General features: G+C 48.4%; 8 protein-coding genes across 8 annotated transcripts; 4 read left to right on the top strand and 4 right to left on the bottom strand.

Moving 5' to 3' along the window:
* Positions 1-404: 404 nt before the first annotated feature.
* On the top strand, positions 405-2495 carry K441DRAFT_685525 (uncharacterized protein; the record flags this gene model as incomplete). The annotated part of the gene is made up of 4 exons (XM_067651891.1): positions 405-838; positions 922-1539; positions 1864-1940; positions 2080-2495. The coding sequence occupies 4 exons, from the start codon at positions 405-407 to the stop codon at positions 2493-2495; spliced, it is 1545 nt and encodes a 514-aa protein (XP_067506737.1).
* A 1069-nt stretch (positions 2496-3564) lies between these two features.
* Positions 3565-4303, top strand: K441DRAFT_655925 (uncharacterized protein; the record flags this gene model as incomplete). The annotated part of the gene is made up of 2 exons (XM_067647936.1): positions 3565-3663; positions 4220-4303. Coding segments are annotated over 2 exons (165 nt in total), but the record flags the coding sequence as incomplete, so codon positions are not given.
* Positions 4304-11730: 7427 nt separating this feature from the next.
* Positions 11731-12853, bottom strand: K441DRAFT_16176 (uncharacterized protein). Its single transcript, XM_067640258.1, has one exon. The coding sequence runs from the start codon at positions 12641-12643 to the stop codon at positions 12074-12076; it is 570 nt and encodes a 189-aa protein (XP_067506735.1). The 5' UTR covers positions 12644-12853; the 3' UTR covers positions 11731-12073.
* A 1650-nt stretch (positions 12854-14503) lies between these two features.
* K441DRAFT_548228 (uncharacterized protein) lies at positions 14504-14749 on the bottom strand (the record flags this gene model as incomplete). The annotated part of the gene is made up of 1 exon (XM_067642951.1): positions 14504-14749. A coding segment is annotated over one exon (246 nt), but the record flags the coding sequence as incomplete, so codon positions are not given.
* Positions 14750-14913: 164 nt separating this feature from the next.
* Positions 14914-18026, bottom strand: K441DRAFT_548990 (kinesin light chain; the record flags this gene model as incomplete). The annotated part of the gene is made up of 2 exons (XM_067642982.1): positions 14914-17009; positions 17063-18026. The coding sequence occupies 2 exons, from the start codon at positions 18024-18026 to the stop codon at positions 14914-14916; spliced, it is 3060 nt and encodes a 1019-aa protein (XP_067506733.1).
* A 1337-nt stretch (positions 18027-19363) lies between these two features.
* On the top strand, positions 19364-21794 carry K441DRAFT_655920 (glycosyltransferase family 21 protein). Its single transcript, XM_067647935.1, has 2 exons — positions 19364-19575; positions 19741-21794. The coding sequence occupies exons 1-2, from the start codon at positions 19493-19495 to the stop codon at positions 21626-21628; spliced, it is 1971 nt and encodes a 656-aa protein (XP_067506732.1). The 5' UTR covers positions 19364-19492; the 3' UTR covers positions 21629-21794.
* Positions 21795-23110: 1316 nt separating this feature from the next.
* K441DRAFT_631339 (uncharacterized protein) lies at positions 23111-25436 on the bottom strand. Its single transcript, XM_067646307.1, has one exon. The coding sequence runs from the start codon at positions 25355-25357 to the stop codon at positions 23291-23293; it is 2067 nt and encodes a 688-aa protein (XP_067506731.1). The 5' UTR covers positions 25358-25436; the 3' UTR covers positions 23111-23290.
* Positions 25437-25559: 123 nt separating this feature from the next.
* Positions 25560-26681, top strand: K441DRAFT_16081 (uncharacterized protein). The gene is made up of 3 exons (XM_067640253.1): positions 25560-25691; positions 25741-26348; positions 26415-26681. Exons 1-3 carry the CDS (start codon positions 25645-25647, stop codon positions 26489-26491), a joined length of 732 nt encoding a protein of 243 aa, XP_067506730.1. The 5' UTR covers positions 25560-25644; the 3' UTR covers positions 26492-26681.
* Positions 26682-27084: the final 403 nt, after the last annotated feature.

Raw genomic sequence — 27084 nt, 5'->3', positions numbered from 1 at the left:
ATCTTTTAAAGTAACCAATGAGAAAAAAAAGAATTCTTTTGCAAAGCTCCACGCATACTAAGGAAACTTATGCCTGGTACCGTAGTATAAGGAGGTGCCAAGGGCTAGCCGAAGGCTAGCCTTGGCACCCCCTAAGAGCTCCCGGGCGTGCACCCGAGTAAGGGTCAAAATAACCCTTACATGCGCAGTATATTCTTGCCTTTACGTATACCGCCAGGCCTAAAAATATATTTTTAGCGTATAACCCAAAGTAGAGGGAGTATCCCTTAACACGTTAATTTGGGCACCCGTATTATCGATAAGAGCCTACCAATAGAATATCAGACAGCCTTCCCCATATATGTATGATTCTTCTCACCCTGAAAATTTTTGACTTCGAGGAAGAGAAATTCGCTCGAGCCACAATGGTCGCGCCAGCCTTTGGTTTCTCCGTAGGTGACTTCATCGCAGGAACCAAACTGCTAATCACCCTTCTCAGTGCTTTCAAAGAGAGAGGCGGCGCTTCCACCAAATATGCATCCGAGTCATCTTTCCTCACCAGCCTTGTATCAACGCTACAGCACTTGGACAACTACGTGAAAAACATCACTCAAGATGACATCTCCCGGGATATTACCAAACTGCTAAAAACCATGGAAGGCCCTTTGGACGAGTTCAAACTGTTTCTTGACAAGTACGAGGCCTCTTTGGGTCAGACTTCTACCAAGACGGCGTTGGGCAAGACGAAAGCGATGATTACGTACACGGTTAAAGATATCTCCGGAAAGGTGGAGAAACTACGGAGGCAGGTTGAACAGCCACTCGAGGCGGTTAATTCGCTTCTATCGCTGCAAGTAATGTAAGCTTCTCCATGAGCCTTCCCCAGCCATCCTTATCACGTACATGAGTGGGGGAAATTACCCAACTGACCTGCTACTGCAGAAAATCCATAGAAAAGCTGCCCGAACAGCCTCTGCAGCAGGACCAGTTGGCACAAATTATAGAGGCCATCAGAATCGCGGACATTCCCACTGAACTGGACAAGCAAATCCAGGTGCTCCAGCGCTCTACAGCCGAGCACAACATCAAGCAAGACGAGCAACTCCAGCGCATTAAAGACCTTCGTGCTAAGCTCGATGGCGAAATTGCAAAACTTCACGCCGCCGTTGAGGAAGCTAAAGATGCGGTCACAGCCTCCCAGGCCACTACTGTGACTAGTCAACAGTCGAATGCCGAATCTCAACTCGATGCATCCAAGGGCATGCAAACTAGCGTCAACCATCTGTATGCGGCTCTAGAAAGCCGGACAGATAAGTTGGAGACGGCGATGAAAGAGCAAAGGAGACTTATCTTGGCGCTGAGCCGGTTTCTGGAGGAGAAAGCCGCTATGCAGGAGCGTGCGCTGGCTGCCGAGGATAATTTTGACGAGGAAGAGGAAGAGGTGAAGGACGAGAAGGCATCGTGGCCCCCAGCAACGCTGAGTGCGGCCCACTTGGCTTTCGCGTTGCTGTCGACGGTGGTGTCTAGCGTCGTTGCAACATCCGTTGCGAGGAGGAATCAGTATGATCAACAGGCTGTCTCCGCAAACGTGGAAGGAAGTGCGAGTAATAATGGGACGACTTTATTCTCTGCATACCAAACCAAAGACACGGTAACACCAAATTCAACCGTCGAAACCACTAGAAGAACATCCTCTCAATCAGCACAGTTAAGAGGTTCGACGTGGGCCTCTAATTTCTCGGGAAAAATCGACACGCGCCAGTCCTCGGGTTCTCGACGTTCATCATATATACAGCCGAAGAAGGAAAATCGAGATAGAGACTCGAGTTCTGTGGATTTTGGGGGCATGGGAGCATGGACGGGAAGCAGTGATACACATTGGAGCAAGAAACTATCGAAACTGGACGAATCTGATCCAGACAAGCCGAATAAAGGAGGGGAAAAGCATGATACAGATGGTGGTAGTTATATGAACGGCCCTGGTCCAGTTATTCCGTCATCTGGGAGCGGGGGGTTTGGTCACAGCTCTGGTGGGGCGACTTCTGGGGGAGGCGGTCATTCTTCAACCTATAATGATGGGTATTCAGGAGACTATTCTAGTGGCAATTCTGGAGGGTTCTCAGGAGGGGACAGCAGCAGTAAGTCAGACAGCGATTCCGACAGTGATTAAAACGAGTTCTAAGAGGTCCCTAGTCGTACCAACAGTGTACCCCGGCTACGGCGCTCCTACGTACGACGGTGTAGATCCAGAAGTCGTGAAGCTAGCCGTGAGGCTCGAAATTTCGCCCGAGGAAGCAAAAGCACGGATCATGGAGCTGGCCGTGAGGCTCGGAATTTCGTTCGAGAAAGCAAAAGCACGTATCATGGAGCTGGTCGTGAGGCTCGGAATTTCGCTCAAGGAAGCAAAAGCACGTATTCTCACGGAGGCCCTTGTGACGGGTGGAGGACAGCGCTGTGATGGTGTCGATGTAGTGCCGATCATTACCGTATTAGGGTTAGATCAGGGGTGTCTGTGACTCATCCACGTGTATATATAGCCTCATTTTCTTCGTAGATTTCAATCTTTACACGAGTTTTCCTTTCCTGACGTCTGCGCACGGACTTCCAATCGACAGATGGAAATGCAGCGCTGTCTCTTTTTTAACGAGAAGGGGTGGCGATGATTTTTAAAAAGAGGAGCAGAAGAATGCTCTAAAGCTAATATAATTGTACAGTGATGTGCACGACCAGCTTCACCCCCCCTCCTTAGCGAGTTGCAGATTCGGTACGCGCATCCAATTTCGCCTGGTTGCTACCAGCTGTACATCGTAATTGTAGCGAACGGCTGTGGCTGCACGCAAGGTCCTTTTTGGTTGCCCTGGAGAATCGCCTTGGTTGGCCAGGAGAATCAAATTAAAGACGACGCTTCTTTTTCTTCCCCTTAGCTATGCCCTCCCATTAGGGGGGTTTCGATGAACCGTTGAAAGGTATCTGTTGGAAGATATAACTAAATTTTAGTGCGCATTAGCGCTTACTCTTACGTCAAGCGTAATCAATCAACGCTTTGTTTAAAAGGGGTTTCGATAAGAAGCGCAATACTAACCTACTGCCGCCTCACCACCATATTGATATCCTTAGTAGTGCTATGAATGGTTGTTTACAAGCTTCGCTCTACTTACTCAACCTTATCGCGAGCTTATTGGGCAGTATTAAGGGGTCGGCTTGCTCGGTTGGGCGGAGTATAAACGGCACCAGCTTTACGTCGCATTTGCTCCACTAAATTAACTGTTCGGCCTACCTCACGGATACGATTAAAAGGTATAGCGGTAACGATAAACTGTGGAAAATATAAGGGTAATCGATATGGTAAACAAAGTGTTATATACGCTCAAAGTTCCGTTGAATTTTTTCAACGGAACTTCTGTGGTTTGCCAAGAATTAACTCTATTGGAAGGTCTTACTAACTACATACTGCTAGTACGTGCAGATCGCTGGCTGATCGTTCGGCTCGAGTTGAATTACCTTCCAACAGATACCTTTTAACGGTTTATCGAAACCCCCCTATTGTGCCCGCCAAAACACGAATACAACGCTGTCTCTGCAAAGAGGTTGACGAAATTTGGCAATATCGTACGGGTGGAAACCTCACGATATTTGACGAAGATCACGACACTGCGGAGGAAGGCCGCCAGAAGTAATGTTCTTGTAGCCAAGCATACGGCTTCGCTACAATTACTACTATGGTATCAGGCATATATTTTGTATGTGGGTCTTTAGCTGCAGGGAGCCCCTGTAACGCATAGACAATACAATACACCAATCAATATGCTAGTTCGTATAGAAATCTATGTACCTTCTTTACTTCGAGTTGGTTAACTTGGGCACTTGACAGTTGAGGACGATGACTAGTGTGTTTCTTTGGCGTGACGCGTTCTGCAGCGGCTGTATACTGAACTTGTCTCTCTGTAAAACCAAGAAGGTTGGCAATATCCTTAATTGAATGGCTAGCTAGACGTAGGGTTTGAATTTGGATGCATTAATCGCGTGAAAGATAAGATGGGTGAGGTGTAGAAGGCTCCATAGTTAAAATAAGTAAATATTAACAAGATGGTAGACAGGAGAACAAAGAAGAAAGAAGTACATAGATTTCTATACAAACTAGCATATTGATTGGTGTATTGTATTGTCTGTGCGTTACAGGGGCTCCCTGCAGCTGGAGACCCACATACAAAATATATGCCTGATACTATAGTATGTACAGCTGGTGGCAACCAGGCGAAATTGGATGCGCGTACCGAATCTGCAACTCGCTAAGGAGGGGGGGTGAAGCTGGTCGTGCACATCACTGTATTAAAATAATAGCCTAAAAAGTATTTAATACTACTTTAGAAAATTTAGGCTACCATTACAGCTTGGTGCACGACCAGCTTCCACCCTCCCTTTGGCGAGTGCTCCAAAATTTCAAATTCGGTACGCGCATCCAATCTCGCTTGGTTGCCACCAACTGTATATGGCAATTGTACAGGGTCCGGGAGGTTCGGTGTCCCCCCCCCGTGTGCGTACAGTGATGTGCACGACCAGCTTCACCTCCCCCCGTTTAGCGAGTTGCAGATTCGGTTCGGGTATCCAATTTCGCCTGATTGCCGTATGCTTGGCTACAAGAACTTTACTTCTGGCGGACTTGCGACCGGCCTTCCTCCGCAGTGTCGTGATCTTTGTCAAATATCGTAAGGTTTCCACCCATACGGTATTGCCAAATTTCATCGGCAATTGAAGAGACAGCGTTGTATTCGCGTTTTGGCGGCCATAACGGAGGCGTAGTTAAGGGGGAGAAGAGGAAGCGTACGTCTTCAATTTGGTTCTCCTGGCCAACCGCGAATCTCCAGGTCAACCAAAGCGAATCTCCAGGGCAACCAAAAAGGTCCTTGCGCGTAGCCACAGCCGTTCGCTACAATTACTATGTACAGTCGGTGGCAATCAGGCGAAATTGGATACCCGTACCGAATCTGCAACTCGCTAAACGGGGGGGGTGACTGTAGCAGCGGTGGCATCCAATTTCGCTTGAGCTTCGCCTAAATTAGTATGTAGAGCTAGCAGGAAGGGGTGTAGTACGTAGTTAGGGCTTGAGCTACGGCCAACCTCGAATTCGGAGCTCTGAGCTCGATTTTGAAGCTATTCTAAACTCCTCTCCCCTACCGAAATGTAATATCACCTCTAGATCTTGGTGTTTTACCCCATTGTCTTCCTTAATATGGCTCCAAATATGGGTGACTGGCAGTACGCCTTTATTTGAAACCCTTCTTATAGCCAGCACCAGTATGCATATATGCGCCCGTGTTTGGAGCTTATCCCTTGACCCGCTGATTTGCGTCCAGACGTTATTGATAAGAACTAGCCAATAGGAGGCTCTAGATCAAGTCTTAGTGATCAGATATATGAGGTTGGTAATATTCAACTATTTCCATATAAAACGTCTATATATATTCAATCGAGGGTGTTGAGTCGCTCAAGATGAGGCAGCCAGCACTCATCCTTCCTACAGAACGGTATATTACATACACTGCAGCCAAATTAAGTTCTTGGCGCACGCTTCGGCCGCTTCCAGTCCTTACTGTCGATAGGTTTCCTCGTAGTATTTACTGAAATTTTACTAAGAGCTTTCCTAGCTCCTCTGCGCATTAATTAACTCTTCCTTTTAGCCTCTATATACGCCGAGTAGTTATAAGCCTTATTCTTTTCCTATAGCCTTACTAGATTATGTTCCTTCGTCGGACGCCATATAATCTGCTTAGTAGTACATTAAACTTCCTTAGCTAGCGGGCGTAGTCTTCTAGATTAAGCAGAGCGTTTAAAGAGAGCGTCGCGGAGGTCTCTGTAAAACTGCGCATGGCTCTTACAACAAAGAGCTCTGCGGCCGACTGGCTTATAGGAAGATAGCAGATAGCTATTACCAAGTACTGTATTAAATAGGAAGTAGAACAGTGGCTTCCATATCCTTGTATAAACTCTCTAAGTATTATAATATAAGCGCAGCTAGTTGGCGACGTTAACACCGCATATATAGCAATTGTAATTGTTTATAAAGTTAGGAATCTCTAGTTTAAGCTCTACGTTATTACTAAATATAAGGCGCGTCTATCTAGCCGCGCTAGAAGACCTAGAAGGACGTTTTCGTATAGTAGCCACATAGGATTGACCTGGCGATATATAACGTCATTAGTATAAAAGTCCTAGTATTAAGGTAATAGGCTCACTAGAATAAACAGTACTTATAAAAAGCACTATATTGGCGTCCTTCTAAGCAAACTCTATTACTGTATGGTCCTTAAAAAGCTCACTATATAGTTTACCCCATGGTATCTAGTACGAATGGGTGAGCTTAAGCTCCTAAAGTTAACGACTAAACTGCTCCGCTGGAACCTTCCTCTTCCTCTAGCCAGTAGCCGTTTCTTCTACCTAAATATTACCTTCCTCGCCACCCTGTTCCTTACGCTACATCTTAGTTATCCGTACTATTTCTATATATCCTATACCTAGGCCTTAAAGTTATATATAAAGCTTAACGCTTATAAATAGGTTATTAAGCTAAACGGTGTGTTTATAGGGAGGGTAGAGAGGTAAATTAGTAAGCTGGTGGCGCTACGTAAGGAAGTTAAGTACTACTGCCTGCGTCTTTAAAAATCCTTCCTTTAAGAACAAGGGATCTAAATCGACTAGGCCTTATGTATTGCCTCTGGCATGCCACATCCAATCTAATACATAGCCCTTGTTAGCTAAAACCCATATTTTAAAGCCTTTAGGTGTAGGTTTAGTTAGAATAGTAATAGTTTTAAAGGTACGTCCTAAAAAGCGCTTAATAGTCTTATTAATAGTAAGATGAGTTCCTGGCAAATATAGATGCCGATAAGTAAGTCGTAGGTGCTTAGTAAGGTCTTTAACTCTATTAAATGTCAATTTACCTTTATTTTTACTATCTGGCCAAGGTTTTATGACTTAAAAGTAGCAATTAAGTTGCTTAAAGCGCTCCTATCCCATAACGTTTTTAACCTTATGTTCTGCCCTATATGGATCTAAACTCTTCTAGTACCCCTCTATCATCGGTTCGCCGTATAGCCCTATATGAATTAGGATGCCAAGGTACGCGTATAGTTCTGCCCTGTATGTCGGTTTCCATAGCCGAGCGCAGTGCTTTAGCTGCTTCTCCTCAGGTGTTCGGCGGAGCTCTGTAAACTTATTTATCTAGGTTACAATCTTATCTATATATTCCTTAGTAAAGAATAAGCTAAATAGCTTAAAAGGACTGCCTGAATTAACGTTAGAAGGAAGATTTGGCTCGCCGTGGTCCCACTAGTTATTAATGGCGAGTGGTTCGAATTTAGGTAGATCCCAAGGCTTTGGGGGTGGTTTTTTGGCGGGTTTATTCTTCGAAACATTGTATTAGGTAGGTTAGACAAGATCTATATCATTGGAATGGTATTTTAACGATATGGTGGTGGATATTTATATCATTAAAATCTATATAGGTTGTCGCGAATATTTGATACTAGGTGTTTGTTGTTCTGCGCATGGGCCTTTTCTTATTGATAAGCTCTGGACGCTAGCGGGTCAAGGGATATTAATAGGAGAAGCTCCGAATTTGAGGTTGGCCGTGGCTCAAGCCCTAACTACAGTGATGTGCACGGCCAGCTTTACCCCCCCCCCTTAGCGAGTTGCAGATTCGGTACAGGTATCCAATTTCGCCTGATTGCCACTAACTGTACATAGTAATTGTAGCGAAGCCGTATGCTTGGCTGTAAGAACTTTACTTCTGGCGGACTTACGACCGGCCTTCCTCCGTAGTGTCGTGATCTTTGTTAAATATCGTAAGGTTTCCACTTATACGATATTGCCAAATTTTATCGGCGATTGAAGAGACAGCGTTGTATTCGCGTTTTGGCGGCCATAACGTAACGTATGTGATAGGGTTATGACGGCGATAGGGTTATGACGGTCGGCTACTACCGCCTTCCTAGTTGGGCTTACCGCCTTCCTAATGTAGTATATTGCCGGTTCCAAAATCAAAATAACAACTTTATCTTATTTTGAATGCTTGTAGCTGAATTAAAAAATCTGTTGGTAGGGGGGGGGTACTTGGGCAGTCTCTTTGAGCTCAGCGACGTGTCACGTGACAGCGCGCGGGCCATCGTGTAGATATCCTCTCGGGGTCTTCGAGCCCCTGAGATGCTTCCTCATAGAGTATCATATGTATCATTCCATCAGCCTGCTCAGTGCCCTGACAAAATCTTTTACTAACACTATAATGCCCCGCTGGCCCCTATAACCTTGCAGAGAAGAGAAAATATAGAGCGCTATTATTTCCTAGTGTTCTGGGCTCTATAAAGACCGGGAAACTTATGTAAAGGCCTATGGGGTAGATCCACAGACATTTTGACGCCGTCTTGATGGAAAGCAATAGCCCTATAAAGTCGCCCATACTAGCCAGAACCGTATTACCGTTGCTGGCGAAGATGTAATTGTTTAACACCTTATATATCTTGCAAACGCTGGATTTCCATGTCAGCAGCGTACCGTTTAATTGATTGCTACAGTAGTCCTCTACCGGGAGTATACCAACCTTCCTTAATACGTCTATGTTGACCCTCTTAGTATAAAGTGGGTATATAACTTCCTATAACGGCAGGATGAGCTTTATTACTGCTATATACGTTTAATTAATTAAGAACGAGCTCTTATAAATAACAATCTAGGCCTTATTTAAAGATTCTTTACTAACTACACCAACGCTATTACCTAATACAATATCAGCGAATTTAATAGGTGGAATATGGATAAGACGGGCTATACAATGGGACTAGCTTTTGCTGCAAAAGTAGTCATATTAAGAGGCAGAATTATTAACTTTAAGACGATTAACGGCAATAGGGAGTGGGTTACCCAAATTAACTTAATTGGCATGCATGGGCAAATAATTCCACCGTTTATCATTTTTAAAGGGAAGCAGTATACAGATTTACTATGGGAAACGGTAGAGGAAGCTGTAGGCGAGTGCTTAATCGGAATAACGGAGAATGGTTGGTTAAATGAAGAAATGGGCCTTAAGTGGCTTTAATATTTTAAGCGTTATACTTAGCGAACAGAGGCATAGGAGGCCTCTAAAATTAATACCCTAAACGTTGAACACTATAGCTATCGATTGCTTATTATGGATAGGCACCGCTCTTATACTAATATTAAGTTTATAGAGTTCTACTGGAAGCATAAGATTATTCCTATATGTCTTCTACCTTACTTAACCTACTTCCTACAGCCTCTAGATCTTGTTATCTTTTTGGTAGTTAAGCGTCTATATTTAGCCAAAGTTGACGAATACGCAGCTTATGGTATTACTGGTATTAATAGAGACTACTTTCTGCAGATCCTGGGTGAGATTAGGCCTTAAATATATACGCCTGAACTGATTAACAGTATATTTAAAGCTGCAGGCCTTTTTCCTTTTAACCCCAATTAAGTCCTCCAACGCCTTATAGGGCAGCCTTCCTCTACGTGACTATGTATACCTTAGCCCTTAAATAAACCAATGCTTTTATCCTCACCTCTGCATCTAAAGACTCCAAAAAGCCACTCTAATTGAGCTCGGTATAGCCATACAATCCGTTATTTAGATACTACTTCCGAAGCAATTGATGTTGTTATTAGGAAGCTTATAAGCTATATGGATTCAATGGATAAAGGTATAGAAATACTACGGCTAGAAAACACTGAGCTTTATAATGGCGCTATAGATAGGAGAGCTAAGAAGAAAAAGAAGCGGGTAGTACTTTCTACCGAATTAGTCCTCACTACCAAATTAGCCAAAGCACTTATTGACGCTAAGGAGGCTGCAAATAAGGCTAAGCAGAGGGCCAAGAATACTAGAGAGCAGCTTAGAAAGGAGAGAAAGGAGGTAGCTATAATTACTAAGGGACAAGTTTAAGAAAGGAAGGAGGCTTGGGCTGCTGCTACAAAGGCTAAAAAGGTTGCAGATTAACATAAAAAGGACTTAGGAGAAGCAGACCGGGCAGCAAAAAGAGCGCAGAAGGCGTTAGTAACTATAGGCAATATAGCAAAGAGAAAGAAGACTACAGAAGCTTATATGGCAGCTGCTTAAGCAGTAGAGGAGACGAAATCCAAAGCAGAAGCCTTAGCAATACTACAGAAGCAATGGGAGGACTCCTTCGCAGTAGCTATAGAGGCTATAGCTTACTCTAAGGCTCTATAAGACGCTGCAAAGAAGGCAAAGGAGGCCTCTCAGCAGGCTACACAAGTAGATGAGGAAGTAGATGATGAGGAAGTAGACGATGAGGAAGTAGACGATGAGCTAAGTGGATCAAGCAACGATGAGGTGTTGGATGTGGATGAGGATATTTAATATGGGCGACGTCACGGCGTTAATTGAGTAGCAGTTAGTACTAAAAACACCAAAAAATATTAATATAGAGCCTCCATTATATAAGAATAAGGCTTTATAAAACCTCAGTAATAGTGTAATACGGCGCGATGCTTTTTACTAGTGTTTTGTCTACAATCGGGCATTCGGCAGTATTTTGGTGTTCGTGAGCCTAACTAGGAAGGCGGTAGTAGCCGACCGTCATAACCCTATCGCCGTCATAACCCTATCACATACGTTAGGCGTAGTTAATGGGGAGAAGAGGAAGTGTACTTCTTCAATTTGGTTCTCCTGGCCAACCGTGAATCTCTAGGGCAACCAAGGCGATTCTCCAGGGCAACCAAAAAGGTCCTTGCGCGTAGCCATGGCCGTTCGCTACAATTACTATGTACAGTTGGTGGCAATTAGGCGAAATTGGATACATGTACCTGTACCGAATCTGCAACTCGCTAAGGGGGGGGGTGAAGCTGGTCGTGCACACCACTGTACGTACTACACCCCTTCCTGCTAGCTCTACATACTAATTTAGGCGAAGCTCAAGCGAAATTGGATGCCACCGCTGCTGCGCGCACGGATACCGAACCTCCCGGACCCTGTAGCGAAGCCGTATGCTTGGCTGCAAGAACCTTCGCGATCGTGAGGTTCCCATCCGTACGACATTACCAAATTTCATCGGCAATTGCAGAGACAGCGCTGTATTCGCGTTTTGGCGGAGGCATGGGCAAAAAGAGGAAGCGTATGTCAAGGAAGCATACGTCAGGCAAGTTCTGAGTTACTTCGATTTGGTTCTCCCGGGTTACAGCTGGTCGTGGTCTCGGAAGCTGAGCGTCACCGATGGAATCATCAGGAAAAGGTCGGCGGTACCACACCTCTACCCATACGAGACCCTTGTATATACAAACAAGCAAAGCTATCACGTGATCGCAGGAAGCTCCTGTGGATGTCCACGTAACCCCCCTACCAACATAATACACTACGTTCAACATAGGCTGGATGAGAATTGATGCTGTAATCCAGGGGTGGCGCAGCATTAATGAGGCTGCCATTTGTATTAGTAATTCCTATTAATCTCTATAGTAAGTAAAGGGTACTTAGAGGTGGATGGGAAAGAAACGGCCTGGTGGCCGTTGTCTGAGTTCAAGCCTAGTTTTCCTGGTAACTTTAGATCACTGCGTGAAATACTACGGTTCATTGATGTGCATACACAAGAGCGGAGATGCAGCGTAAACCTGCCAGCTGTGGTTGAACAAGCTGTGAAGGAGTGTAAATACTTTGGGTGGTTTGTGTACGAAGGGAGACGCTTGCAAGTTGTCCGTATCGATCCTAGTAATAAGCTTTGGAACTCGAGAGGTTTCTAGAATTTGAAATTCAATGACCTAAGCGATCAAGCACATCAGTGACCGTGCATTTGACCCTATTAAAGCTGACCTCCCGTGAACACCTGTATAGCATAATGACAATCACCATCCATTAGGAAACCGCAAAACATGAACTACTTCTCTCCCTGGGAACTCCCTCTCATAGAGTCCCTTCCCTTGCTGCGGTAGCGCCCGCCGGCCTTTCCCTCCACCACAAGCCATTCGTCCCATGTATCGGCGCCGAGATCCCACTGGACCAATTCCTGAGCTCGCTCAAGGGGCGCTCCCTTAAGGCTACTGGCCGCACCGTGGTTGGTGCCCAGAGTAACTCTCAACTCAACGAGCCGTCCTGTTCCAAGTATACGGCGCCGAGGTGTACAATGTCCCACGCTTTGTCCCGGTAGTGACGTGGGAATGCATGCCGTAGCGTTTCCTCCCTAGGAGAATCCGAGTGCGCTGACATCCCCTCCGCTTCCATCGCTCTCCGTGCCGCCACGCGTGAAGACTCACGTGACCGCTTTGGGGGCGGCGCGCGGGACCTTGCAGGCGGGGCAGACCGTTTCCGTGAGGGCAAATAGGGCGGACTCAGTGGGGTTGGACTGCTTCCGTTTGTCTCCCGCCGCTGCAAACCTTCCATCCGAGAGTATAGCTCACCACCATCGCGCTCCATATTGGCGGAACGGCCGGCATAAAGACCATCATCCACGGCTTCGGAAGGGCTTGGGGTGGCGGTGCGGTCGCGGTTAGGGTCTTGCACTCCATGATCATCATGGATCAGTTGTTTACACTGCTTGTTGAGCAGGAGAGACCTATCGCCGACCGGGTTGATGCAACGTGAAGAGGACGAGCTTCGCTCTTTCCACTGCCCAGATTTCGCTATCGACGAGTCCGCGCCGAACATCTTCCCGTACTTAGTAAAAATATCGTAGATTTGGCCAGCGGAAGCTGGCGGTACCAGACGCGGCACGTCATGCTCAGGTCCCGCTACGATTTCGCCGTTTGGCGAAGGGGAAGACCAGCCGTGCTGCCGATGTATACAAGGCTTTGGCTGGTCTATTCCGTTGAACTCTTTATGTTCAACGCTTCGGTTACCGGGGCTCTGACCGCCACAGATGCTATCGGCGGCCGAGCCTCCAGCCTGACCGTTGGCGAAGGGCTTGGTAGGAATCTATCCTTCAAGCTTCATGGTGAACCAGCTGCCTGGGTCCGTAGGCATTTGGCCTGGTTCAGACACAGCCTTACATCTCGTCGCCCTGGCTTTGGAAAAAAGCTCCAAGAGTTAGGAGGGCACTGTTATTGTCGTGGCCACTGTTGTCGTCTCCGGTTATGTCGACAGCCCTATCACGAGAGCTATTACTTATGGCGATAGTCTCCTATACACTGGTTAGATGCTGCATAATGTCTTAACGTTATACACGCTCTCCCTTACCTTCTATTCCGGGTTAGCTATTTAGCTACTTAGTGGTCCGGAACAGGGACGTTCTGGTCGGGGCCTATAAGGTCTACAATTTCAACATCATTATAGTTTCTTATCACGCGCAGGCACTAACGGCTTGCCGTGACAGCTAAGTTATTTTGCATTAGGACTACCATCCCTGGCCCACACCATGCGTATACCATCCCGCTTTATTGAAGCGTGATCGTCACGCCAAGCGCTCGAGTCATTCGAACAGGATACGGTGTACGGAATCGGGACCGGCGTTGGGCTTAGGAGTAGGCCCAGGAAATCAGAGGCGGAGGCCGGATTGGGGAGGTGGGTATTGCCTGACCTAGAAGACGGCGCAGAAGATCGAGGGCAAAGGTCAACGGCGGTACAGGGAGCGGAAGCGGTCCCCCATAGACTGAAAGGTTGCCCTTTGGTCAGAAGGATATCGCAAGGAAGCTCGAGGGCGGAGGGGAGCTGAGGGGCCAGAAGGCGGGCTGGAGATGAACTCAATGACGCGGCGTGCTACGAGTTTTGTTGCGGTAGTGCGATGACGAGGGGGTCTCCGCAGGCGAAGTGAAACGGAGGGGAAGCGAAGGGAAGGCCGGTGAGCAAATCGGTAGGTAAGAGAGTAGTAGGTAGGTGATTGGAGTGGATTGGAGTGGATTGGAGTGGATTTTACGGTGATCGCAGTGACGCTTATGATGCTTGTGATGCTTCGCAGGGGACGAATGGTGAGGAATAGGATAGGAAATTTTGGGGAGGCGACGAAGCAAAAGTGGGACGAGGAGAGCTGTGGGGCGATCATGCTCATGGGTAAGAATCTGAGGGATTCTTATACAGGAGTGGTTAGGCGAGGCGATGCCGGAAACCGGGGGCGACTAAACCCGAGGGGAATTTACCGTTAACAACTTTACTTAAAAATTTAGCTATAAAGACCTAAAGGTTACTGATATATATATATATAAAGACGATTCTAAAATAGTTATATACCTTTACTAAATACTCTACTTTTCTTTATAAAACTTAATTATTAAGCTAAATTTTTAAAATATTTTAGTAAATATTTTAGGATATTTAAGTAAGGCAAAGTAGCAAGGTAGTAGGTAGGGTAGAGGTTTACTATACCTCTTACCTCTTACCTTATCTATAATACTTTTCCGTAAATACCTTTGCGTCTACTCTAGCAGCTTTCTTTACCTATCCGTCTACTTAATATACGCTTGTAAGCTCATACTACAATATTAGTTGATTAGGATGCTCTTCCGCAAGCACCTTTACGTCTATCGCGGCGATATACTCTAAAAGCTCCACTGCCTTCTTTACCTGTCCGTCTGCTTAATATGCGCTTGCGAGCTTGCGTTTCGACGTTAGTCGATTAGGATGTTCTTCCGCAAGCACCTTTGCGTCTATTGCGGCGATATGCTCTAGCAGCTCCACCGCCTTCTTTACCTGTCCGTTTGCTTGATATGCGCTTGCGAGCTTGTGCTGCGATATTAGTTGATCGGGATGTTCTTCAGCAAGCACCCTTTTCCGCACCGCGACGACATGCTCTAGCAGCTCCACCGCCTTCTTTACCTGTCCATCTGCTTGATATACGCTTGCGAGCTTATGCTGCGACGTCAGTAAAGAAGGATGCTCTTCCGCAAGTACCCTTTTCCGCACCGCGACGACATGCTCTAGCAGCTCCACCGCCTTCTTTATCTGTCCGTCTGCTCGATATACGCTTGCGAGCCCGTGCTGCGATGCTAGTCAGAAGGATGCTCTTCCGCAAGCACCTTTTTCTGCACCGCGACGACGTGCTCCAGCAGCTCTACCGCCTTCTTTATCTGTCCGTCTGCTCGATATGCGCTTACGAGCTCGTGCTGCGACGCAAGTTGAGAAGGATGCTCTTCCGCAAGCACCTTTTTCTGCACCGCGACGACGTGCTCCAGCAGCCCCACCGCCTTCTTTATCTGTCCGTCTACTCGATATGCGCTTGCGAGCCCGTGTTGCGACGTCAGTTGAGAAGGATGCTCTTCCGCAAGCACCTTTGTCTGCACCGCGACGACGTGCTCCAGCAGCTCCACCGCCTTCTTCACCTGTCCGTCTGCTTGATATGTCCTTGCGAGCTCGTGCTGCGACGTTAGTCGAGAAGGATGCTCTTCCGCAAGCACCTTTGTCTGCACCGCGACGACATGCTCCAGCAGCTCTACCGCCTTCTTCACCTGTCCGTCTGCTTGGTATGCGCTTGCGAGCTCATGCTGCGACGCCAGTCGAGAAGGATGCTCTTCCGCAAGCACCTTTGCGTCTATCGCGACGATGTACTCCAGCAGCTCCACTGCCTTCTTTACCTGTCCGTCTGCTTGATATGCCATTGTGAGCTCGTGTTGTGAATCTAGTCGATGAGGATGCTCTTCCGCAAGCATCTTTGCGTCTACCGCGACGATGTGCTCCAGCAGCTCTACCGCCTTCTTTACCTGCCCGTCTGCTTGATATGCGCTTGCAAGCTTGTGCTGCGACGCAAGTCGAGAAGGATGCTCCTCCGCGAGATTATTCTTTCTCCATTGATATGACTCTTCAAACCACGCGACAGCTTCCCGGATTCTTCCGTCCTCCAGTAGACACTCTCCAACCTTTAAACATAATGTGTATCTTTTCTTTACATCTTCATCTAGTTCAACTCTCAGCAGTCGTAACGCGTGTGTAAGGTATTCCCTCCATACCGCGCGATTGGTGTACTCAGCGGATGGGAATACCTTTGAAACATGCCGAATCGCTTTCTCCATCGTCTCCGCCGCAATGCCATGCTTCTCAATCCAGATTCGAGTCGCCAAATGAACAAGCCTATGAATGTCGTATATGTCTTCGTCGCCTCGTCTGACTACGAAAGAGTATGCGCAGAGCGTGCCAATCGCCCGTACCATCCGTTCTTCCGGTTGTACTATAGGTAAGATCGAGTGAGGGATCGCTTTCGGTTCAATGCAGGACATAAACGAAAGAAGATCTGCCGCTACCCTGTCATGATCGCGAATCTGGTCAAACGATACTAGCCATGTCCTTGCCACTGCATTCTCCGACTTCTTATATCGCGTATTGTCGCGGAACCCTTGGCTCATGAGGCTAATGATGTCCTGCTCCGTGTTCCGCAAGAGCCGTAAGTACTCTAAGATTGATATTTTATTCGTGTTGAGGTAGGCCACTGCCTGTGCGATCGCCAAGGGTAGATACGTCAGTTCGTCCAGGAGCTCGGTAGTGGTCGTACCATTACCGAGTAAGTGCTTTCGAACTAAAGACTTCTCTAGAAAGCTGACTGCTTCCTCTCGATTCATCTCCTCTAGTTCAATTATATCACTGTCTGCTAGTGACACAGCCGCCTCTTGGTGACGTGTCGTAAATATAATCAGACCGTTCTCACTCTGTGGTAAGTAGTCTGCGATGCCCTTAGACTGCCCAGTTCCAAACAGTAACTCCATGTTGTCTGCGTTGTCGACGATTAAAAGCCATTGCCCTGCGGCTTCGTTGTTCAGGTACTGCCTCACAAGCTCTTTTATGTCTTCTTTGTCGTCTGCCGCTTGAGATATGCCACGAATCCTCGCTATGTCACCACACGCCTGCTCCATACTCTCCATACTTAACGCAGGTACCCAGAAGATGGAGTACTCTGGCCAGCTTGCTTTCACCGTATAGGCGAATTCGAGCGCGACTTGCGTTTTACCGATTCCGCCTAGGCCAACAAGCGCCACTCTCTGGCACTCTTTGTCCATGAGCAGTTTTTGCGTCAGCTCCTTAAGTACCGTACTCCTGCCGACGAACCGTCGATTCCTTGGGAACGGAATATTATAGGAAGGCGGAAGCGCACGTTCTACTATCGTATTAGGGCCCCTTTAGTATATAGAGATCGTTAGCTACACTAACCGCTTGTTGCTCTAATCGTTTCTTCCACCGTGCGTGTCCCCGCCACATCCGCCGGTGGAATCACCGACAATAATTCCTTTGCACATGCAGCTGCCGCCACTGAAGCGTAAGCCTGCCACCTCTTATTCTTATGCGAGTCCGCGTAGTCGCAAATACCACGAACAACAAGGCATGGAAAGCTGTTCATCAGGCCGGCCGCCTCCATCTCGAAGCAGAGCACGCCGCCGAAATCTCTGCTCACCTCGTCTCTTGTTGTCCCGTCTCTCATGACTTGGTTACCTGATGCAATCGTTCCGTGGTGTATCATAATCTTATTGTTCTTGCGCGGCTGTCGATTCACCACCTGACCTGCGCTACATGCCTCACATGAATGTCCTCCCACATGTTCGTATGACGCTTCATATAGAACATCAGGTCCAGCATTATCGCGTATAAATTCTGAAAGACCTTGGATCTTCGAGACGTGTTCTGAGAGCTTACTTCTTCGTCGGAGGTGGTTCGCCCGCATTCTAGCAACCGCGCTGAGTAGTATTTGAGGCGGGGAATTGAGAAATCCCGTCCGTTCAAACCTGTTAGGGGTCGTCTTCCCAAGGTCGTACTGAATCACCCCGCCGTGTCCCTGGTATGGCTGACTGACCACCACATCCCCGAGCCGAATGTCCTCTTTACTAGGAACACCACCTCCAATCCCGACCATCAGCCCGAACCGGATCCATTTGAATGTAGCCTTCAGCTGCGTGGCCACTACCGCAGCCGAGCCTATACCAGTCTGACCCGCCGGCAGGCAGGCGAGCACGATGTTGTGTCCCCCAACTTGTCCCAGAGCATATAGATTATTATCGTTTTCGTTCTGTTCGAGGTCCTCGTGCTCCTCGTCGAGCATCTCCTGCGACGCGGCCAGCTCGACTGGGAGCGCGCACACCCATCCGACAGTGTATTCCTCACGCCGAAGCCGTCGCATCATTCAGGGGTCGTTCCGATATAATGATGCTCGAGGGTAGCGGGCTGTTCTTTATGTCTGCCGTCTGACGCAGTGCGTGATGAGTGCCTGCTAGTGGCCGGTCAGAATGTGGCCCCATTCGAGTAAATATGGCGTTAGCACGTGCCGATGACAGAGCTAACTAAAGTAAGCATAAGGCTGGAGTGGCAAGGGTTGGCGAGGTGGGTGGGTTGTGGCGATGCCACTGACGATGGGAGTAATACAACGGATTAAGTGGACCCCTTTTCAGTTTGTATTGATTTACAGTTCGTAAGATAACTTAACATGTTCCACCACTCATCCGGCCACCCTACCAGCACCAAGACGCGTCTTCGTATAGTTATTCCACTACACGCCAATAAGTAGTCTCCCCCCTTTCTAAGGTAATTTAGAGTGCTGAATTGATGACATTATTGTTTTGGTACGAGGACACGTCTTGGTGCTGGTGGGGTGGCCGGATGAGTGGTGGAACACGTTAAGCTACGTGCGGAGTTGACTAAGTTAAGTTAAATAACGTGTTTTACCACCTAGCTGCGCACACCACAACCCTGCGCACCCCAAAATCACACCAAAAATGGCAAAAATGGCACTTTGATATCTCAACAACAGTTTAATAAAAAATTCTAAAATTTTATAAATGGGCTTTAATATGTATATTAAGTATCCTATATGACTTTCAACCCTTCAGCTCTTGCAGGTCTTAAGATAATTAAGAATTTCCAGAATTTGCTTTAATTTGGGGGCTAAAATATAATATTATAATAACAGCTAGCCAGATTGCTTTTAAAACTTAGTAATGCTAATAAAATAGGTTAGAAAGTCTAATCCTAGACTTTTATAAATTATTATTAAGCCGTTGTTAAGATACTAAAGTGCCATTTTTGCCATTTTTGGCGTGATTTTGGGGTGCGCAGGGTTGTGGTGTGCGCAGCTAGGTGGTAAAACACGTTACGGCTGAGGTAATGGTAAGAGGAGTGTGCGCTGAGAACTTCTAAAATGGAGCTCTTGGCATCATTTCAATGTGGAGCTCGAAGCTCCAGGTTCAGATTCCATTTCAATATGAAAGCTTCAGATTATACACGTCCGTGCAATTCACAAAGCCACGGACGCGTGACAAGTTAGGAAGGAACGCATTCTTTCTGCCGGCCCTTACCAATTTATTATGCAGATGCAAACCACTTAAATTCACGTGATATTCTAACTTGATTAGGAAGAAACTAAACTCAATCAGTGGGGGGTGTCCCTCCACCGCCTTTAATTATAGGTATTGCAAGCGAGAATAGCTTGTCCCCGACATCTCCGAACCTCAAATTTCTTTGCAGCTCTCACAACAAAAAGCTACAACAATCCCCTCTCTCCTTTTCTTTCAATTCCCGTAACAGCGCATGCTACACTTGCAAGCCAATGCAAGTAAAATTGCTGCTCCTACTCCACCACTCTACCATGCCTCCATGTTGGCCGAAAGCGTCGCTTGGGTTTGCCTAGTATGGTACTGCTTCGTCGTGATTGTATGCAGCATTGGATATGTGCAATTGTATGAGGACCTCTAACCCAGTCTTCAACACTTAGCCCTGGGAACCCGCAGCTCTCTCTTCCCAAAAACGCCTCTATCTCTACCTCAGAAACAGCATCTACTCTTCTTCAATTCCCTAGCTCTCACTTCCACTCTCATACCTACAGCTAACCCACCTTTCCTCAGATACCGCTACTATACTCGTTCCTCCCGCCACGCCGTATGCCTGACCTCCCTCCCGCCGTCGCAGCTCCCACATATCACCATCATCCGCCCAGTCAAAGGGCTAGAGCCGCGCCTATACGCCTGCCTCGCCTCGACCTTCCGCCAAATCTACCCATCCCCTAAGCTCTCCATCCGCTTCTGCATCGCAACACGCACCGATCCCGCATTCCCCGTGCTGCAGCAGCTCCTGGCTGACTTCCCCGATTTCGACGTCCAAGTGCTCGTCGAGACCGAAGACCCCTTCCTCCACCCTTCCTACGCCGCGAACGGGGATGCCGCGAACGGAGCCATCAGGAGCCACGGCGACGGTGGCGAGACGACAGAGGGCAGCGCGCTGGGCCCGAACCCCAAGATCCGCAACATGAGTCGCGCGTACCGCGAGGCCAAGGGCGACGTCGTCTGGATCGTCGACTGCAACGTCTGGGTCGGCAGTGGCGTGGCGGGGCGTATGGTCGACCTGCTCGAGGGCCACGGCGCGGGAGCGCGTCCGCACAAGTTCGTGCACCAGCTGCCGCTCGTCGTCGACGTGCCGCCGGAAGAACCTTCATCTCCATCTTCATCTTCATCTTCGTCTTCATCCCCAACAGAGAATGGCAATGCCGGTCCGCGCGGCCTACTCCGCTCCCTGACCTGCTCGGCCGGTGGCAGGCTGGAGGAGCTCTTCATGTCGTCCTCACACGCCAAGTTCTACACGGCCATCAACACGGTGCTCGTCGCGCCCTGCATCGTGGGGAAGAGCAACATGTTCCGCCGCTCGCACCTAGCCGCGCTGACATCGTCCGCCACTGCAGCCGGTACTGGGACGCGCCACGGGCCGGGAATCGACTTCTTCTCCGATAACATCTGCGAGGACCACCTCATCGGCGACATGCTGTGGAAGAAGCCGCAGCCGTTCGAGATCCAGCCGCCCGCCAGCCGCACGCTGCTCCCGCGCCTGGCCGGGTGGGGATTCCTGCGGGAGCCGAAGCCACCAGCGGAATCAACAACAACAACAGCATCAGCATCAACACCAGCACCAGCACCAGCACCAGCACCAGCACCAGCACCAGCGCTCGATGGTAGCGACAACACCACCAGCAGTGCCAATAGTACCAACGCCGCGCAAGCCCGAACCAAGAAATTCGGCAACCACGCCCTCCTCCACGGCTCCCCCTGCATCCAGCCCCTCTCCGCGCACCCGCTGCCCTCCTATCTCCACCGTCGCGTGCGCTGGCTCCGCGTCCGCAAATTCACCGTCCTGCTCGCCACGCTCGTCGAGCCCGGCACCGAGAGCTTCCTCTGCTCGCTCTACGGCGCCTTCGCCTTGACCACGCTGCCCTGGGCGCGCGAGGCGCTGGCGCGGGCGGTGGGTGCGCTGGCGCTGGCATTGGGACTGGGACTCGGTGGTGGGGTTGGCGGCGCGGGAGCAGGAGACATGTTCGGCAGCGGAGCAGCAGCAGCAGGAGCATCAGGAGTATCGGCAGCGGCAGCAACGGGAGCGGGAGTGAGATGGGCAGCGATAGGGATAAGCAGGCTCACGACCCCCGACTTCTGGGCCACCCGCCCGGCCTTCCTCCTCCTCTGGACACTTAGTGTGCTGGCCTGGATGGCCGTCGACCGCACGCTGTACGCCATCCTGCACAGTGGGCGCAGCGTCGAGGTCGATGCGCACACGCCCGACTTCGCGCGTGGCCGCGTGGCCGCGAGGCGATCGCGGGCTGAGTGGGCGCTGGCGTGGGTGGGCAGGGAGGCGTTGGCGCTTCCCGTCTGGGCGTGGGCCGTGTTGGGGGGCGTGACGGTCGAGTGGCGGGGGAAGCGGTTTTGGGTGGGCGTGGACATGCGGGTTAGGGAGATTGTTGAGGGGAGGTGAGGAGGGATTAGGGGTGGGGGTTGATGCTGCGGATGGGATTAGTGTGCTGGGATGGCTTGGTGGCATAACAAAGGCGCGTGGGGATTATGGAGGTGTCGATTTTTGGGATTGTGTCTATGCTACTAATACTGCTAATACTGATGCTCCTGCTGATTCTGATACCGCTCATGATGCCTGTCTTGGTTCTATCCTGAAACCTGTCCTAATTCCATTGCAACTGATTCTAGCGCCTATCCGAATTCCACCGTGGCTGTTCCTAACGCATCTCTCAATCCCTCTATTCCATCCCAACCCCAGTTCGTCTTTGAAGTGCCCGTCGTACAGAAGCCCAAAACAATGGAAACCAATTCTTTCGTTTTGAAAACATGGAAAGACAGGCCGTATCGCTGAAAATAGTATACAAAAGGGATAATCTTTCTAAAAACACAATACTCTTTCCGCGGAACGCTGTCAGAAACAAACGCAATTGCAAACGATATTCAGCACCGTGGTCAGAGTTTTGATACTCGTTTTTCTTGGGCGTTGAAGCGAAACTAGGCTGCTGGTCAGGTTGCTGGTTTTGCGGGGGGCTGTTTTGGAGTATCCGGAGTGAGAGATCTCCAGATTAGAGAAAGCCTCACGAATCCAGTCTAAGAGGTTGAGCGCTGACTCGACGGTTGGAAGCCTTTTCCGAGATCCGAAATTAAGGGATGTGACAAGTCTACATTTTCTCGAAAATAGTGTCGAGAATATGGGCCCAAATCCATACTCATTCACGTGCTGACAGTACTGGATATCAAGAATGAGAAAATGGAGGATTATGAAGCTATGGTTGCCGAACAGCAACCGGCCGATGAAAAAAGTAAAACCTAACTTTTGTGACGACGATTATTGCCATATACAAATGATAACGCAAGGGATCTAACAGGTTAGTAAGGGACAGAAAAAATTACAAAATATGCCATGGTGGTATGGGTGTTAATCGTATAGGAAAAGTCATGTAAAGTAATAAGTGGGACTCCAGAGGCAAGAGAGCCCCCCTATTGAGTATATCTGTATATGAATTGTTAGCCGCATTATGATGTAGTTAGCTGGAATTAATCGTTCGTTTGATGTTATTTGCTAACAGAGAACAAGTTATGAAAAAGCAAATTGGTCACAATCGCATCTTCAGAATAGGCGGCGTGTTTGCTTTTGTACCCAGATCCACAATCAGCCAGCCCGAAATGCGGGTAAGTCTACAGTGTTCCTCTCGTCAATCTCAACGTAACATAAAGTCTGCAATATCAGTTGAATCCTATGGAACGGATGGCGAAGTGACGAAAACTGGGAGCCGGCAAGAAGTTCTGTTGGGAAGAACAGAAAGATACTTGTAGAGAGTAGGTGGGTAAAATTTATACAACCCCTGCTGCGGTGATTCTTAAGATACCTGCGGCCATGAAACGAAGTGTAGTGAAAATACACTTTGCCAAGAAACGAATGTAGTGAAATGAAGATATTGGTCCGTGCGCAATTCGCATATTCAGTATTCTAAGCCACCGCAACCCTCTTACGTCTAGCACAATCGCATAGAACTTCGTTAGGATTCAAAAATAGACCGCCCTAAACTTTACGAGTATTGTTAAATTTAAAAATTCAAATTGCTAATGTTTCGCCTTACGAACGGATAAACCGCTTCGTTCTCTACATGTAAGGTGATTGGTTTGAGATAGCTCGATTCTGCTTCTTTATCCCGACCACAACCAAATTCCTCGGGCTTATGCCATACTCAAACACTGGCTCCACCCATGCACTTTCTATCTGCTCCTGTTCTCTCAACCACAGCCACCTATCCACAACAATAACCGCTTCCACGACTTCCGCACTGAACGCCATGAGACTCCACATAACGCTTAACTCCTTCTTCCTCTCCTTATACCGTTCATCATAGCCTACGATCTCCGCATCCGTCAGTGCACCCATCTTTTCCGCAATGAATGCGGGATCGACCGCACACGGCGAATTCGGCGACATGAGCTTCCCCAAGGCACCGCGGACATATGACACGAAGTCGCTGTAGCAGAACCGGCGAAGAGTCCCAATCGTAAGTGAGGCGGCACCACCGTCAGTATCAGCACCGGACCCGGAGCCGTCAGGCGGCGTCCAGTTTACTTTGCTAGTGTGGCCGACGGCGGAGACGCTACCGCCGACGGTGTCATCGTCATCCACGGGTGCAGACACGACGCCGCGGTCGAGGAAGATGCGTTGGAGGAGCGCACGGTAGAAGTGCCGTGTAAAGAAGAGTTCACTGTCGTCACGGCCCCAGTTTTGGGGCGCTTGGACTGCCATCATACGAGAGGTAATGTTGAGGCGGAGGCCGGTGGTTGGATCGGGAGTGTGTTTTCCGTTAGCGTTAGGGGTTAGGATTTGTGGTAGGGGATAGGTAGCGAGTCGGTCTGACATGGGAAAGCCGTGCGGATCGAATGCTGATGAAGTTGATGTGAGGCGTGGATGGTTAGAACGGAGAGCGGGAAGTTTGTATGTCGGCGGCCCAAGGCGCTCGGTAACGAGGTTGTAGCAACACCCAACCATTGCAACTGCACTAACTGAAGGGTTTAAGAGCAGGGAGCGGAGGCCATGATGAACAAGATTGCCGCAAGAGTGTAATGAGATTACCATTAGGTTTGGCTCGGATGATTTGGGGAGTAACTGGGGATTGTTTGTTTCTTCCACAATAGGAAGTTCTTCTTTTGACCTATCTTGCTGAATCTGTGATGTGTCTATTATTTGCTCGATGACTGGGCCGAGTTCACTATCTTTTATCCGATGCTCTACGTATTGTACGCTTCCATGGCCATCAGTGTAGAGTTGGAATGTAGTAGTGATTGTTTTTGCGTTATCCACTACCTCATCCTTATCCGGATTGCTTAGATTTTCGGCATCCACAGGATTATGTTTACTCGTATTGATCATCTCGGGCAATTTTGTACAGCCGTCCAGATCGCATTGTTGATTTACGTCTATGCCATTTTGTAGGGCAGCCCGGTATGCTTTCTTGTTTCTCATTATTTTTGCCCTCTCTACTAGTTTGGCCCTGATATCCATGACCTTGGCGCCTTCAATATTATGCTGCTTACTTTCGATAGCTATGATATGTTTCGAATACGGCTGGGCAGCAAGCGCACGACCAAGGTAGTTCTGGCCAGAGCCAAAATCCACTAGATGGGTGATTTCACGCTTTTGAGCAACTGCTATGTCTGAAGTCAGCCTGTCCACGTAACGAGCGAAGTTATCAACTTCGTGAACTTTTTTGACTTTCATGCCAACAGCTATATGACGCGCGATGGTGCTCTTTTGTTTTGATAGTCCTGAATTTGGGGGAGGAAACTGGCGATTTAAGCAATGCTTTCGCACATCTTGCAGATATTGAACCAAGTCCTCTGGTGGAGATGGCCCTCCACGCCATGCGGTATTTTGAGATGAAGCCCCCTCCGAGTTTCCAGCGGATGATGTTCTAAACTGGGTTAAGTCTTCTCTCACCAGAAGATCTATGATGTCCATGATGTCCATGCTCTTGAACCAATCTCGCCATGCTTGAGGTAGAAGAGCTGAGTATAGATCAGGTGTTCTAGTGAAAAAGTCTAGGATATGGACACCTCCACAGAGAGTTTGTAGCAGCCATGAGGAAGTCGCAAACTGTAACAGGGAATCCACGTATGAATCAACATCGGCGAACTCAGCCGGCAGGGGAAGAGGCTGGTCGGGACCCATTTCGAACAAATTCTTTTCCTCGAGCCATATAGATTGATTCAGGTTTCACTGGGGTTGCTGAGGAAAACTTCGAGTCATCCTCAGAAGGCTGGTGAACTTCATTGGATGCAAGATTTAATTTGAACTGAAAATGTGTAATCACGTGCTCGTTCGGAATATGTTCGGCATTGGGAGTTTCATCATCGTGCAACAGCAGCAGGCCCTAAATCTTCCGCAACGCATAATTTATTTGTAATATTTCTTTAATTCAGTAGGACGTCGTGAAACAAAGCTTCACCTCATTCAATATGATGTCCACATCTAATGAAGAGGACCCCTTCCTACAGGTTCAAGCGTGAGTTGTCATCATTGCTATTTAGAGCTCTCACTAAAGATGCTTCTAGGGACGTTCTATCCGCGCTTAATACTACACGGCCCCTGTTTGCCTCATATTTGCGCATACGCTCATCTGCACCCTCTGCTAGTTCCCCTGAGCTTATCGAGGCTCGCCATGAACTCGAACAAACCCTGCAAGACCTAAGCTCCGATCTCCGAGATCTCGTAGAGAGTGTCCAAGCTGTTGAGCATGATCCATATCGGTTCGGCCTCGAGATCGATGAGGTTGAACGGAGGCGGAGACTGGTCAAGGAGGTTGGTGACGAGGTGGAGAATATGAGGGACGAGCTCCTCAAGACCGTCCACGAAGCCCAGAATAATGGCAAGGGCGTAATGAATGGGGATGTGTTACCAGACCCAGATTCCTTCGACGATCAGGACGAGTATGCCGCTTTTGAGCAAGAGCGACAACTTGAAATGATGCATGAACAGGATGAAGCTCTGGACGGAGTGTTCCGAACAGTGGGCAATTTGCGCCAGCAGGCAGATGATATGGGAAGGGAACTAGAGGAGCAAGGAGAGCTGCTGAATGATGTGGATAATGTTGCCGATCGAGTTGGAGGAAAATTACAGAATGGTCTTAAGAAAGTTGGCTGGGTCATCAAGAAGAATGAAGGTGAGCTGTTCTCCCTCCGATCCCATCTGGTGTAACATTGTTACTAATACCCGACTCACCATGCAGACAAAATGTCGAGCTGCTGCATAGCCGTTCTCATCTTCGTCCTCATCTTACTACTAGTCCTTCTGCTGGTCCTTTAAGTCTCCGTTGCAAATAGGGACTCGGATCACACCTTCGACACGTCTCATTCCGATCTTGCAGGCTGCAGGAGCTTTAGGAGAAGTCACACGAATGCGACAATATATCAATATCCGTGCCCCAGGAGCATCCAGTTATAGCAAATTACGACGACGGTTTAAGCTCCTTGTGCGTCATGATCATCACCGGCAGAGACCAATGAGCGTTCTTGTAGTCCAATTGGGCTCAGATGCGGATAATTCCAATTATCCGAATTTGGTCGCCTCATTAACCTCATTCGTGTCGGAATGCAGGACTGCCCTAGAAATGCCACTTTGGGCTACCCAAAGCACGCCGCACCAGATGTGCAGGCTTGGCGAAGCCCTGCAAACAGTATGTAATTCACAAACTCTTCTGGGGTGCTGAGACAGTGAGAAGGTTTGGGTGCGGTCCTAGAAACTGTCGCACGTGTTGTATTGTAAGATACACCGGGGTGTTGAACTGGGCGAGAATTGCTGCACCGTATTTTCCGTCGAATAAATATTGCATAATCCGCACATGCTGCTTCCGCGACCGCAATTTTGAAGAGAGAAGTCTGCTATTAATTACATTCAAT

Source organism: Cenococcum geophilum (genome assembly GCF_001692895.1).
Source record: "Cenococcum geophilum 1.58 unplaced genomic scaffold K441scaffold_10, whole genome shotgun sequence".
NCBI classification, from domain to species: domain Eukaryota; kingdom Fungi; phylum Ascomycota; class Dothideomycetes; order Gloniales; family Gloniaceae; genus Cenococcum; species Cenococcum geophilum.
This window is presented reverse-complemented; position numbering and strand designations above follow the sequence as displayed.

What these genes read in the sequence shown, in the direction of transcription:
- K441DRAFT_16176 (XM_067640258.1), bottom strand. Translation starts at nt 12,643, where the DNA reads ATGTTCGGCGCGGACTCGTCGATAGCGAAATCTGGGCAGTGGAAAGAG.
- K441DRAFT_655920 (XM_067647935.1), top strand. Translation starts at nt 19,493, where the DNA reads ATGTTGGCCGAAAGCGTCGCTTGGGTTTGCCTAGTATGGTACTGCTTC. An exon ending in AGCATTGGATATGTGCAATT is followed by an intron (nt 19,576 to 19,740) that starts GTATGAGGACCT and finishes ACCTTTCCTCAG; the next exon opens with ATACCGCTACTATACTCGTT.
- K441DRAFT_631339 (XM_067646307.1), bottom strand. Translation starts at nt 25,357, where the DNA reads ATGGGTCCCGACCAGCCTCTTCCCCTGCCGGCTGAGTTCGCCGATGTT.
- K441DRAFT_16081 (XM_067640253.1), top strand. Translation starts at nt 25,645, where the DNA reads ATGATGTCCACATCTAATGAAGAGGACCCCTTCCTACAGGTTCAAGC. An exon ending in CCCTTCCTACAGGTTCAAGC is followed by an intron (nt 25,692 to 25,740) that starts GTGAGTTGTCAT and finishes AGATGCTTCTAG; the next exon opens with GGACGTTCTATCCGCGCTTA. An exon ending in GGTCATCAAGAAGAATGAAG is followed by an intron (nt 26,349 to 26,414) that starts GTGAGCTGTTCT and finishes CTCACCATGCAG; the next exon opens with ACAAAATGTCGAGCTGCTGC.